General features: G+C 36.5%; 1 protein-coding gene across 1 annotated transcript in view; it reads right to left on the reverse strand.

Annotated features, from left to right (window-relative positions):
* The window catches only part of LOC107592529 (CUB and sushi domain-containing protein 3-like), a 309,662-nt gene that overhangs the window by 214,554 nt on the left and 80,220 nt on the right, over positions 1-14,888 (reverse strand). Inside the window, exons 5-6 of the mRNA XM_016282061.1 lie at positions 11,760-11,967; positions 2,140-2,252 (exon numbers count right to left, since the gene is read on the reverse strand). Of these exons, the coding sequence (XP_016137547.1) occupies positions 2,140-2,252; positions 11,760-11,967 (321 nt within the window). The remainder of the gene's footprint in view (positions 1-2,139; positions 2,253-11,759; positions 11,968-14,888) is intronic.

The following is a 14,888-nucleotide window of genomic DNA, read 5'->3' on the forward strand; positions in this document are numbered from 1 at the left end:
GGCGGTGTGGCAAGACTCAATCCTCTCTTCAGTGTAGACACATGAAAACACACTTAGAAATAGCAAAAAAGCAACTAAAGGACCCTCAGACTGTGAGAAATAATATTCTCTGGTCTGATGAACCTCAATTCCAAGCATCTTGTTTGAAGGAAACCAGGCACTACTCATCACCTGCAGAGTACCATCCCAAAAATAAAGTGTGCTGGTAGCAGCCTCGTGCTGTGGGGCTGTTTTTCAGCGGCAGGGACTGAGGAACTCGTCAGAGTAGAAGAAAAGCTCAATGCACCAAAATATTGAGATAGCCTTAATGAAACCCCAGTCCAGAGCATTCAGAACCTCAGACTGGGCAGAAGGTTTACCTTCCAACAGGACAATGGACCTAAACACACAGCAAGAGTGGCTTATAGACAACTCTGTGAATGTCCTTGAGTGGCCCAGCCAGAGCCTGGGATTGAACCCAATCAAATATTTCTGGAGAAACCTGAAAATGTGCGTCTGCCCCATCCAACCTGACAGAGCTTGAGAGGTGAAGAGGTGAGGAGAAAAATAGCAGATAATTGCCAAATGCTGATGAGCAACGCTTGTTGCATCAAACAAAAAAGACTTGAGGCTGTAAAGGTGCTTCAGCTAAATATTTAGTTAGTTGAATACTTATGCAATGTACTTATTTCAGCTTTCTTTTTAATTAATTTACGAAGTTGTGACAATTCTGTTTTTGCTTTGTCAATATGGTGTATGGAGTGTAGATTGATGTGGGGAAAAAAGTACATTTAAGCAGTTTAACATAAGGCAGCAACATAAAACGTGAAAAAAATTAAGGAGTATGAATACTTTCGCAAGGCACTGTATATATATATACACACACAGTATATAAGGGATGCACCGATAACACTTTTTTTCAGAACGAGTCCGATACCGATGCTTTCAGTTTTGTTACTTGCCGATACAGATACCTGTATTATCACAGCATTTGTAATTTTTTTTAAATAAAGGGTACAGAAACAAAATAATAATAATAATAATAATATGAATCATGTTAGATGGCTTCATTTAGCAAACAGATATTTCCTTCAGTTTTTTCCACACTTAATTTACCTGTTAAAATGTATTGTAAAAGCTTTTGTTACTTTCACTGTTCATTTTAATGGCACATTAGAGCTGCTCCATTGCAGCAGCTCAATACTGTAATCACACAACGTTTTCCTAAAATAATGCAGGGAACCACTCATTATACATTATACAAGTACGCATGTACTATTTTGGTGATGTAATTTGTGTCACCCGCACTGTACTCGAACCCTCGTGTATGAGTAAAAAACAAAATATACTTTTGCCTTTAAAGCAATCTAATCATGCACAGCGTGCACACGTTTGTATTGATGCACAATGAGAGAGACACTTATAGCCTAGCGCATTTCACAAGTTTCACGTTTGCTATAAAGTTGTGTATGCTTGACATTTAAAATAAATGGTGTTTATAGTGAATGCCCCTATAATTTTTGTTTGCTTTATATTTATGATTTAGTTTTAATCCAAATGCATGCGCTAATGGAGCGAACAGCAATCAAGATCACACAAAAGAAGTGCGCACTCTCTCTCTCTCTCTTCTTACCGTCAAATAACTTTAGTACCTTGTGCATTGTTTTACTTACTTGCATTTGACATATGCGACCGAACTACAAACTTTCCAGTGATGAAGATATTCACTCGACAAGCTCACGCATCTGTGCCACCACACGTTCAATCCACTCAGCGCTCTCTGCTTATCAGCTCGCGCACATCCACTATATAGCCGTGGATATTGAATGTTAACATTATATTAATTACTTGCATGTACTTCATAGACATCCTTAATCTCTAATAACTCCATTCTACTCTCTGTTGTTGGTGTTTCTTTTTCTGGACACAGCTCTATTTACACGTTGTGTGGTATCGGCTTTTGGTATCCGGGCATTTTTACGAGTACGAGTACAGGAGTGCATTATCGGGCCTGATACCGATACCAGTATCTGTATCGGTGCATCCCTAATATATATACATGGACATGCTTTTGTTAGATTTGCCTTAAGCAATTACCAGAAACATAAGAAATATTACCAGAAATTTAAAAATATTTAAAAGAGAATATTTCAAATATACCTTGATATTGAGCACTGAATCCTTTATGCCGATGGCTGTTGTCTGTGACGAAATGAAGTCGTAGCCAGTTCTTGTTGCTGACTATCGGCACAGGAATATTAATTCCTGATAACCTGTGAAGAAGATGCAGAAACATCAAACAGTTTGCTTTCAACTTTTTCATCTTTTTATATCAAATCAGTTCTCTTGCAACACCCTTGTGCAGCTCTTTACAATCAATACCGCTCCTACTTGGACTGGGAAAGAGAAAAATCTACAAAATGGTTTGCTAAGCTTGTGCTTTAATAACATATAAAGTATCATATTTTCAATAAAATGACACAAATTGCATCATACACTACAATTCAATTTACAAACAGTATTAGCAAAGTGTCACTTTCAGGCATGTAAATTATATTGAGCACTTTTATTCATTCTGTTCAACAGAATCGTAAGTTGCCTTCAAGGAAAATGATAAATGGCTCAAATTTCAATACTACCTAAACATTTATCATAAAATTCACCAAAAATCAAATGATCTGAGCTCCTATCCGCATTCATTTTGTAGTGCTTTACTCTTACTGAATGTCAATGATTCTATTTCTACTAAGTAAATTCAAGAGAAACATTGAAGTTTAAGTTGTAACTTGCAAAATATAACTGACAAGAAGAATGCTGAGCTATGAAGGATTTTTTTCTGGGCAAAATAATACTGACGGCTGCTAAACCTATGCTGAGAGGAAATTATTAGAACAGAAAAAAAAATCAACAAACAAATAGCGCATAAATAAATAGAATATTTTGTACTGTAAGTGCTGCCCTCTTATGCAACAACTCTCTAAATGGGTACTGCAGTAAGCAGGTTTCTCCTACACACTCAAAAGCATCTCTGGATACAAAAGTTGACTTGAATTCCCTCAAGTATTGATTTACTGTCAGCGCAATATACTAACAAACTAGAGATGAGATGAATAATTAAATAAATTATTTACAAATAACCTGCCTGATTTATCTCAACTGGTCCGTATACCCATAAATACACATGAACTAGACGAAAGGACTAGCAACATGGACACTATCTTCTCTAATACATTAGAAGCTGTTGCCCCCATCAAATTGAAAAAGGTTAGAGAAAAACGTACTGCGCCATGGTACAACAGTAATACCCATTCTCTCAAAAAAAGAAACTCGTAGTCTTGAGCGCAAATGGAGAAAAACTAACTTGGAAGTTTTTAGAATAGCAAATGTAGATTCTACAGCGTCTAATACTTCAGCTTCATTCATCGCACCCAAAGATAAACTGCAGTGCTTTACAACTATAGGACAGGAAGAGCTAAATAAACGTATCACTGCATCTAAACCAACAACATGCCTGTTAGATCCTGTACCCACTAAATTACTGAAAGAGTTGTTACCTGTAGCAGAAGAACCGCTTCTCAATATTATTAACTCGTCGTTATCTTTAGGTCACGTCCCAAAACCATTCAAGCTGGCGGTTATTAAGCCTCTTATTAAGAAACCACAACTAGATCCTAGTGAACTGGCAAATTACAGACCCATTTCAAATCTTCCGTTTATGTCTAAAATGTAAAACAAAATTTGAGTCTGCTCAATTGTGCTCCTTCCTGCAAAAAAAATGATCTCTATGAAGGTTTCAGGCCCCACCATAGCACAGAAACTGCACTTTTTTTTAAAATTACAAATGACTTGCTTCTTGCGTCAGACCAAGGCTGCATCTCATTGCTAGTTTTACTTGATCCTAGTGCAATGTTCGACACTATAGTTCATGACATACTCATAGATAGATTACAAAACTATACAAGTATTCAAGGGCAGGCTTTAAGATGGTTTAGATCCTACCTGTCCGATCGCTACCACTTTGTTTATTTAAACAGGGAGTCATCTCAATTATCACCAGTAAAATATGGAGTGCCACAAGGATCCAAAACTCTGGACTTTTGGTAGTCCCTAGGATAGCAAAGTCCACTAGAGGTGGTAAAGTTTTTTCGCATTTGGCTCCCAAACTCTGGAATAGCCTTCCTGATAAGGTTCGGGGTCCAGACATACTCTCTCTGTTTAAATCTAGATTAAAGACATCTCTTTGGCCAAGCATTCAAATAATGCATCTTATAATCTTGTACTGCAGTTATATCTGATCAAATGCACATTATTATTCTTTTGCTTGCAAATCAATTTTGCTTGGTTGGAACAGCAGCTATGCTAATTATGTCTCTATTTGTTTCTCTGTTTCTGCCACGGAATTGACATCCCGTGCAACTAGGATTTACACAAGCTTCAGTCTGGATCCAGAACACCTGAGAAGAGATGATGCCAACCCCTCAGAGGACCTCAGATGATGCCAACCCTGAAACAACATACAGAACTACCAAATTTTGCTATAAGTTTGATTGCATCATATGATAATTGCTGTTAATAGTGTTCATCGTCTGTTTGATTACGTCTTTAATTGATTTTTCCGTACATTTCTGCCATATGTACATTAACTGACAGTCACCACTGATAAGCTACTACTAAATATTGTAGAAACTTAATTTTCTGTAAAGTTGCTTTGCAATGATTTGTATCGTGAAAAGCCCTATACAAATAAACTTTAATTGAACTGAATTTATATATAATTACTTATTTTTATTTCATATAAATCCTTTATTAAAATATTATAAACAAACATTATTTTGCATGTCATTAGCAATGGCAAGGTCATGGATTCAATTCCCAGGGAATGCATTAACTGATAAACTTTATACTTTGATTGCAATGTAAGCCGCTTTGGATAAAAGGATCTGCCAAATGCATAAATTTATTTTTTATGATATTATTATAAGGTACAGTGGTCCTATCTGAAGCAGGCTAAATGGAGGAAGTATTGGAAGCTTCATATGCCATAAAATTTGACCTATATAAATGACTGTGCTGTTTACTGAGATGCAAATGACGTAAAAACAGCCGTCAGCTGTTTGCCACTAACATTAGGTCTATTGTTTCTTCCCATCTGCCAACATCTCAAGGACTCGACCATAACTTTAAACTTCATAACAGTCAATCGGCTGTGACAGTGAAAGTTTATAGTAAAACAGGGCAAAAGTATTTCAAGGCTAAACCATTTCAGCCGTCACAGACTTTCCAGAATGACTGCAATGAACTCGAACCCACTCGGCCTCGCTGTCTGTCAATCATAGCCGGCGCTGCAATTATTCAAGTGAGATCCGACAGTGGAATCGCTTTTTGAAGAAAAACACAGTTCATACCGGAGTCTCAAACACTTGTCAGTTCTGTAATGTTGAAAAGGGCAAACGAGAGATTTTTTGTACATTTGTAAAACGTCAAGACATCAACCCACGTTAAAGCCTGGATCCAACCCACAATCTGACCTGAAAGATGCCAGATTGACTTTGAGTTCCCTACACACCGGTAAAACATTTTGAGACCCACTTCAATTTTGGCACCAGCGACATTAACCAATGACCCCACGTCATCTGCTGGTTTCACAAACACAACACTAAAACTCACTGCCATGATGCCAGGGGCTGTAGCTTGTTGCTTTTATGTTGCTATGTGGTTGCTAAAGTGTTCTGGACGGTTGTTAGGTGGTTAATTACTAGCCCAATTCTTAAAAGCCTACCCCCAAAATCAGCATTACAGTGGAACAAATTTTTATTTGTTTCATTTTGTTTCACTTTTATTTTTAATGTTTCTTTATGAAGTTTGATCACATTACTTTTTGTGTATCATTAACAGCGCTCAAGAAAACTTAAATCACTCCGAAACACTGTCCATCAGTGACACCAGCAGGTAAAGTTACATGCAGCAGGAGTCTGCGTCTTTCACTCCTCCCCTGAGCCCATTGAGTTTTAACAGACCCCCCTATAGCATGCCGTGAGTTTGGAGGGGGGTAATTAAGAATGAATGGTGGAAATTGCCTCCATTGCAATATGATTGGATATGAGTGGTTATGATCAACTCTGATTGGTTCATGTGATAAATCCCGCCTCATGTTTGTGCACGTTCTGCGTACACGAATCAGTCTGAATGAACAATATAATGGCGTTAATGTAAACAACTCACACACTTAGATAAAACCACTTTGTTACATCAAAATAACACATGAAATGGCATGAAAACATGATCAGTGGGAGTTTTTAGTGAGTAATCAGCTGTGACCATTAAAAATAATAGCTGAACATAAGTTCACAAATAAAATCTATTGTTAAAATTGTTACTGCCTTGAGTTATTATTTTGGAGTAAATTAATAATTAGGAATGCTACAGAAACTTCTAGAATGTTCCGATCCTTGCAAAAGCAAAAACGCACAAAATTAGTACAAAAACGTATCTATACTAAGCCAATGTTTCATAATTAATGATAGACATACTAAAATTCACCAGACATTAATATTTTCCAAAATATTGATGCTCCATGAAAATAAAAAGTTAAATAATAACAAACACCTCAGAATTGCAGAAGAACCAAAAGTGAAATACATTTTTGTTACATCGTGTTTTCATTAACAAAATACTAAGATGAAAACTTAATGAAAATATTTTTGATAACAAACATAACATAAAATAAATATTATGTATTTAGTGTTTTTATGTTCAGCCTGTCCATCTGTCTTCCTATCGTTCTTTATATCTATTGTTCTATTTATCTAGCAATGTATCTATCTGTCATTCATTCTATCTATCATTTGTTCTTTGTTCTTTCTTTCTTATTCTGTTTTCATTCTTTCTATCGCGCTCTCATTTCATTGTCTGGCTGCAGTCAGACTCCATTGAGTAATAGTGAAGAAGGTGTGAGTCATATCTAGTGACCAGTATATCAGAGAGTCTTGGTGGTGGGCTCTTTTGACCACTAAATAATCACCCAAATACCCTAGCAACCACATAGATAATGCCATTGAGGCCTTCTCAACCACCCACAACAACCTAGCATTGAAACGTACAAATCCAGTTTGTTAGTCTAGCTATATCTTCACCTCTTTATTCTCTCTCTCCAGGCAGGCAGGCAGGAGTAAGAGAGAGGAGGTGTATCCATTTCCTGCATTCCATTGGTGTTTTGATTTATTTGTGTCTTTTCAATTACTATCTATTTTTGTGCTAGTGTTTGTGCAGCGGGTCAGCAGACAATAGGACAGATGCAGTTAATGCTGTAGTCAGAGCTGGACCTGTAGTCAAACGCACTCACGCTTTATTAATACAGAAATGGACATTATGTTCTCCATAATAATAATGTTATCTGGCCTTTGCCGGCAGTTACACTGTTATTGGTCCAAATTCTCAGGCGCTTGAACAACTCACCTTTAGGGCAGAAATTTTGCAATATACATCTGTTATTTCAGACCACACAAGCCAAATAGCTTATCTCAGGGAGTACAGGCTCTGAAGCACCTGTCCCAATATGCATTCAGCATTGTTGGCAGTGCAAAGTCAAGCATCTCGATTAATATCAATCAGACTTAGAGTTAGGGATTTAAACAAACTCCTACCCATAAATATATTACACTTTGGCATATAACTTGTCCTGTACTGTGTGTGCTACAGACATGAATTACACATCAGTGTGTGCTAGTACAGACAGACAGACAGATTGGACAGACGGACGGACAGATAGAACAACAGAAAGAGACAGACAGACAGAACGATAGATAGAACAACAGAACAATAGATGGAATGATAGAATGATAGAACGATAGAATGATAGAATGACAGAACGATAGCTAGACAGACAGACAGATAGAACAATAGAACAATAAATGGAACGATAGATAGATAGATAGATAGATAGATAGATAGATAGATAGATAGATAGATAGATAGACAGAAAGAGACAGACAGAGAACTATAGATAGAACAATAGAACAAAAGATAGAACGATAGATAGAACAATAGAGCAATCGATAGGATGATATATAGAACGATAGACAGATAGACAGATAGATAGATAGATAGATAGATAGATAGACAGATAGACAGATGGATAGACGGATAGACGGATAGACGGATAGATGGATAGATGGATAGATAGCTCAAATAGCAAAACTTTAATCTCTATTGGTGGTAAATAACTAGCGAATAGCTCGTTTTTAAAGCCTCTGATTTTCAGAAATAACTGATTCTGGACATGTTTCTGATCCGAGCGATGATAAAAAGATTATACAGATAGATAGATAGATAGATAGATAGATAGATAGACAGATGGATAGACGGATAGACGGATAGACGGATAGATGGATAGATAGATAGATAGCTCAAATAGCAAAACTTTAATCTCTATTGGTGGTAAATAACTAGCGAATAGCTCGTTTTTAAAGCCTCTGATTTTCAGAAATAACTGATTCTGGACATGTTTCTGATCCGAGCGATGATAAAAAGATTATACTATTGCAAAAGAACCATTGCAAGAACCAATGCAAAATAATGATGACAGTCCATGCAGCTGTCTGCTTTTAACCTTCTCCCAGCATGCAACACAATCTGCGTGAGTGTGTGGGGTTTATTCCTTTATTTCCAGGCAGTGTGGCGCAGGGAAGTGGGACAAATCTTGTATGCAGTGGGCAGCCGCAGTCACCGGGAGAGTGTAAAACCTCTGAGGAGCGAACGGATACAAAAGACTTCATTTGGTTGTGTCTCTCCGAGAGGCCTTCGTGGGAAAAAGAGGAAAACCACTCGCTTTAAATGATGCATAACCCTAACAAGAACATGCCATTTGTCTTCATCTAAGAATAAAAAAATTTCATCATCACGATATGAAGAAACGCAGACACATCTGGTTCATATTCCCAAAATATGCTCGAGTGTTGACCTTGCGGTTTGAATGACGTCTGATCTGAGCTCAGAATCTGACGCGGCACGAGTACAAACACAATACTGACCTAGTTATGCTTGCAAAACGTGGCCCCAGGTGTCTCATTTAAGTCCTGAAGCATGTTCCATCTAAAACAAAAAGAAATGTAATATACTTTTCCAAACACAGAACGCTCTTTCGGCAGAGGAGAGCAAGAGGAATGGCTTTTGTACGTACCTTTCTGTGAGTGATTTGTAACTTACAAGATTGTTGTTTTTGCCCTTTCCAACATACACAGAAAGTATAGTAGAATTACATAAAGGTCATTCCGGCAAAAACATTGATTTGTTTGTTTGGCTTGAACAATATTAGAGGGGAGAAATTCGTTCTGCTCGAACAAAACTTGGCTTCATTTGTCAAGTTGCTTATAGAAATGACTTAAGCGAATCAATGAAGCAACCGACAAGCAAGGTCATCACCACCACGCCAGTATACTGCTCACACAATGCTGTTCCCTGCGCTCTTAACATGCACTTACAGTGTTTGATTGTCATTTCAGCATCAGCGGTTGAGTTTAACGCCGAGTATGCTGTGCTTTCCTGTGCCAAGTCTGAAATCTGTGGATTTGCAGAGTCATGTAGGCTGCATCGAATCAAGTTAAAGGCATCTATTCTTATTTCTAATGATTCTCAAAAGCTCACACAGTCATTTCAGAGGTTTGATGGAAGTTTTGGCACCTTCGGAGTAGTTTCTTTGGACAATCTAACACATTAATCGCACATTTCTAATCCTTGAATTGTCATATTCAAACTCATTCCCACACTTTGAAATTAAGATGTTGAATCCTATGAACTTATCAATGCGTACATCAATTCTGAACGGACTGGAAACAATCTGAACCACTGTGTGGGAAGGGGAAAAAAAGCACAAAGGGACAAAGGTACAGTAATTATGTAGCTATTTACAAAGAAAATATGTATATGAAATATCGATTTGATCTGGAATCTGTGGTTACCAACTGGTGGGTTGTTGCAGACAGCAGGGAAAAACAATGATAAATGTAAATAATGTAATGCAACTAAGCATATAATCATGTATAGTTAGGATAACAAAACAGACAGGCTTTTAAAAAGGAAAACAAAAATGCTTTCCACATCTTTTGTTGACAATGTCAAAGGCTGTGCATCCAATTAAACTGCCTATTTTACAAAGTCCGTCAAATTATACCAATGGCAACGTGCACAAATTGTGTGACATGCCCTCCTCCTCAAAAACAATGCATAAAACTATGGAAGGTAAAACAAAAAAAGCATTATGATGACAAACATGGTTTGTACATACTGTGTTTTGCAGTATGAATTATTAGCATAAATACAATATATACATACACACACAATATATATATATATATATATATATATATATGTATATATATATATATATATATATATTGTGTATATATATATATATATATATCGGTATATTTGTGCAAATGTCTAAAGATTCTCAAATCAAGATACACTTGAAAAGCAAAATAACTTAAGTCTTGTTTAAGGTCAAAATTTATCAAAATGAAGTGAGCTTATGACTAAAACACAAACAAATATCTGCCAGTGGGCTAAAAGAATCAACTTTATTCAAATAGAAAACAAGTTTACATACAACACCCTTGTTCTTCTTTTAAGCAAAGGGACCAATTCTCACTATTAACTTGTTGCTTATTAGCCTTATTAAAGGTGGGGGTATGTATTTTTTCAAAAACGCTTTAGAAAACTGAGTGAGGCCAAGTACCAAAACAAACTTGTAGCCAATCAGCAGTAAGGGGCGTGTCTACTCATGATGCGGAGGAGAGAGCGCTCAGTGCACAGGACGGTCATTAGCCGAGCTGAGCGACGACAGAAAGATAGAGATGGCAGATAAAAAAAACCAAGAGGAAAACGTCTGCGGAACAAAAGAAGGCTTACGATAAGGCAAGAAGTAGGACCCGTGTAAATTTCGAATCAGCTTTCCAGCGCTGGAGAGAACTCAAGGAGGCCTGCGATCGGTATATGCTGGCTTTTGCTTGAATATGCTCATGTGTCATGTTCGCTTGTTTGTTCATCTGCAATCAAATTGTCGTTCCCTTCAGCTATGATAAAGACACATTCATTTCCACACCCTATAAGCCTGGAGCGTCTAAACCTCATCCACTGTCTGTTTCAAGCATCAGCTCCCAAAGTGTGTCCGAAAAGTAAGATAATATGTTTAATACAGCAGATAATAATACAGCAGATTCCGCCATAATTGTTGGCTGGGTTGCGTACGTATGTGTGGGGCGGAGCTATCAAAATAGGGGCGAGACCCTTTTGGGGTAGGGGCGTGTTTGTTTTGGTGATCTGAAATATCAACATTTGCCATCAGAAATCACTTACCCCACCTTTAGCATATTGGCTGTTTTTTGTGCTTATAAAGCACATATTTTGCATGAGCATATTCTACATCCCTAATCCTACCCAACACCTAAACTTAACAACTACCTTACTAACTATTAATAAGCAGCAAATTAGGAGTTTATTGATTCAAAAGTCGCAGTTAATGGTTTGTTGTTAATGGCAAAAATTGTGACCAAAACTCAGTTTTGTTTAGCTTTTCAAGACATTTTACACTTGCATCAAGCAAATGTATCTTGTTTTAAAGATATTTAGATGTTTGTTTTGAAAAACAAGAAAAACTATTTAAGACTTTCTGCTCTAATTTAAGACTTTTTTTAGACCCGCAGAAACCCTGCAACAATAACTGACCACAGAACGCAGAATAAAGAAGTCCAGTGAGACACAACATAATCCAATATCAAACTCACCATATTGTTGGTGGATCAGATCCCTCAACTTCTAAAGAGTCGAGTTTGCTGTCCATCTGGAATTCAGTGAAGACCAGTGAGATGGTGTCTCCTGGATCAGCCAGGATGGTCCACGTGCACTCGCCACTGCTCTGATAGTCCTTCTGAAAGTCTGGACTGGAGATGGTGCCACTGGAGCCTCGGAAGGTCCCGCCACATGTGTCCTCAGCTGTCGGCCAAACAAACGCACAATTTTAGCAAATATTATCCAAAATGTTAACAAGTGCGAAATGTGGAATTGTTTGTGAACTGAAGGCATTATATTTTGTGAAGCTGCTAGGAAACATTAGTGCATTATGAATAGAGCTTTATGAAGAAAACAGAGCAGGAAGGGGTTGCCCGACTGTTAGCTGCAAGTCAAAGTTTTGCAAAGCAGAATCATTGACATTATGATTATGACGGATGTGACAAGTGGGGCGGGGCCGAGGGCCGTGGGAACCGAGCGAGGCAGGTGGAGTAAATGATAATGCTTGATTCCCACGGAGGAGCTCTGGAAGGGTAAAAGGAGGAGTGACGACAGTGTTGGACGAGAGAGGACCAGGCCTGGATTTTATGTTGTTTTGTTTCTGTTTGTGCGCGGCAGTCGCCCGTGAGGGGCTGTCGCGCTATTTTAAGTTTTGTGTTTATTTTATTATTGAAGTTATGTTTGAATGTTCGCCGTTTCCTGCCTCCTCCTTCACGATCTATGAACTTTGTTACAAAGGATAATGAGCATCACACAGTGAAGGCAAAGCTCCTCCAAAATAATTTTTAGTGTCTTTTTTTTTTTTACTTCGCCAACACTGGATTGGATTTTTGTCTGCCAGCAAAACAATAAATTGCAGCCATTATCGTACATCAGGTTGATCATGCTAATTGCTGGTTGTGTTCTGAGGAACAGAATGATTGTTTTAATGAGAATTATATGGGTTTTGTAAGCATTTATTTTCCAAAAACAAAAATAAAATCAACACTTAATTATGCAGCCCAAGTCTGGCTTGAAAAGAGAGACAGTGTCAGATAATTAATCTAATTAGCTTCATGCAGGATAAGAGGAAAGCGTCTTAACAAAACACTCCAAAATGCACTTACTGTACCTAATGAAGGGTATTTTTATTTAAAATAAACATCAGCTAATGCAACATACTCCACACGCATTTGGTGTGCAACAAATGCATTTGTTTTAAGCATATAACATACCTTTAAGGAATAATTTTATTATTTATTATTCACTCTCATGTCGTTCCAAACCCATATGTGATTGTTTTTTTCCCATGCAACACAAAAGGAGGATTTTCTGAAGTTCTTTTACATGAAACAATCACTCAAAGTGAGCTATCAAGCTGCACAACGGGGCAATATTGCAAGTATTGCAAGCACAGCAAATCCATATAGTAAGATTTGATATCTATGCATGAAAAATCATTTTATTTATTTATTTAAAAAGTCGACACTGTGAGATAAAAAGTCACAATTACCTTCTTATGGTGAAAAAAACCAGAATTACAAGAAACAGAATTCTGATGGGGAAAAAACTCTAAATTTTGAATCGATATCTAGTAATTCTGCATTTATTTTGCCCATTTTCTTTAAAATGTTGAGTCATATCTCTCAAGTTTACATCTCAGAATTGAGAAAAAAAGATTCTGAATTGTGAAGTAATTACCTTTTTAATTTATTTATTTTTATTCTGTGGCGAATAAAATTCTGAATGAAATAAATAGTGATAACTACAATTCAAAGGGTCAGGAAATATAATTTCTTAAGTTATCTCCATAGGTCCACATCCATATCTGACAGTGAGAGATATAATTCCCAACTTGTAAATTACATCATGCATATTTAATTATTAAATATGATTTTAAATGCACATGTAGCAGTGCACATCTCATTCATTACGAATCCAGCAGACAGCAGGTGCATTTGCGTGTTCAGATGTTTCAAAGCAGTGGACCATCCATTACTAAAATTTCTGAAAGCTTCAGCTTCATATCTATTAATGTGTGTTGGCAGTTCATGTTCTCTAAGCTGCAAATTGCCTTATATGTCGGCATTTCTGCCCTAAAAAGCTATTTTAGGCAAACTCGTGCTTTATCACAGGACTCTCTCAGACAGCTCATGCAAGGAGAAAATAACGAATGAGCTTCAGCTACACGAGGGTCCAGATCTGCATGGCACAGCTGCTTAAAATGCAGGTAATACAACATGTTTGCAAAGCAGAGGTTAGTCACATGTAAACCAAAAGTTTGACTAAACAACAAAAAGTCCCATCCACACCGTAGCTTATTTTGGTTAAGAATCGCCCATTTGGCCAGGAAGAGACCATTTGTCTAACATTTAAAGTAGCTAAACGCTAGTTGTTTTCTACATGCCATTTAGGAAAACATGGTCTGGAAGTGATAATTCCACAAGAACAAAATGCAGTGTATAAAAGTATTTTAATGAAAACGATTAAATTTAGCAGGACAAATCAATCAAATTTACACCATAGGGCTGTTTTATTACATTATTGCATCCTTTTTCTAATAATTCATTGGGTGTCTGCCAGTTATGCCTTACTTAAATTATGATAAATTATGGTATTGCAGTCTGCACAAATAATTATAATTGTATTTTTTTTATTAAATACATTTACATTTTTTATTTAAACATTTATTATAAATTAAATTTTCTATTTAAATTAAGTATTTATTTGAAGTACTTTAGATTATGACACAAACAGTTACAGAAAATATTTGAATGCGTACTTTTCTGACAATCTAAAAAAATGTAACTTCAAATACCTATTTTTCACCAACATAATTCAGAAAAAAGTATCTCTTTTAAATAAAAATGTATTTTTAATTTTAATTATTTTTATTTTGTTTTATTTGATTTATATTTAATTGTATTTCTTTTATTTCTTTTAAGTACTTATTTTAAATTAAGGCATGGTAGTCTTCACAAAATGTTATACAGAAAATATTGGAATATATGTACAGATTTTTGATCATCCAAGTATTTAAAGCTTTAAATAACTATTCACAGACATAATTTAAAAGCAAGCAACATTTATTTGAAATACAAACCCAATTCCAAAAAAGTTGGGACACTGTACAAATTGTGAGTAAA

This window comes from Sinocyclocheilus grahami, unplaced genomic scaffold, assembly GCF_001515645.1.
Source record: "Sinocyclocheilus grahami isolate Dianchi unplaced genomic scaffold, SAMN03320097.WGS_v1.1 scaffold153.1, whole genome shotgun sequence".
NCBI classification, from domain to species: domain Eukaryota; kingdom Metazoa; phylum Chordata; class Actinopteri; order Cypriniformes; family Cyprinidae; genus Sinocyclocheilus; species Sinocyclocheilus grahami.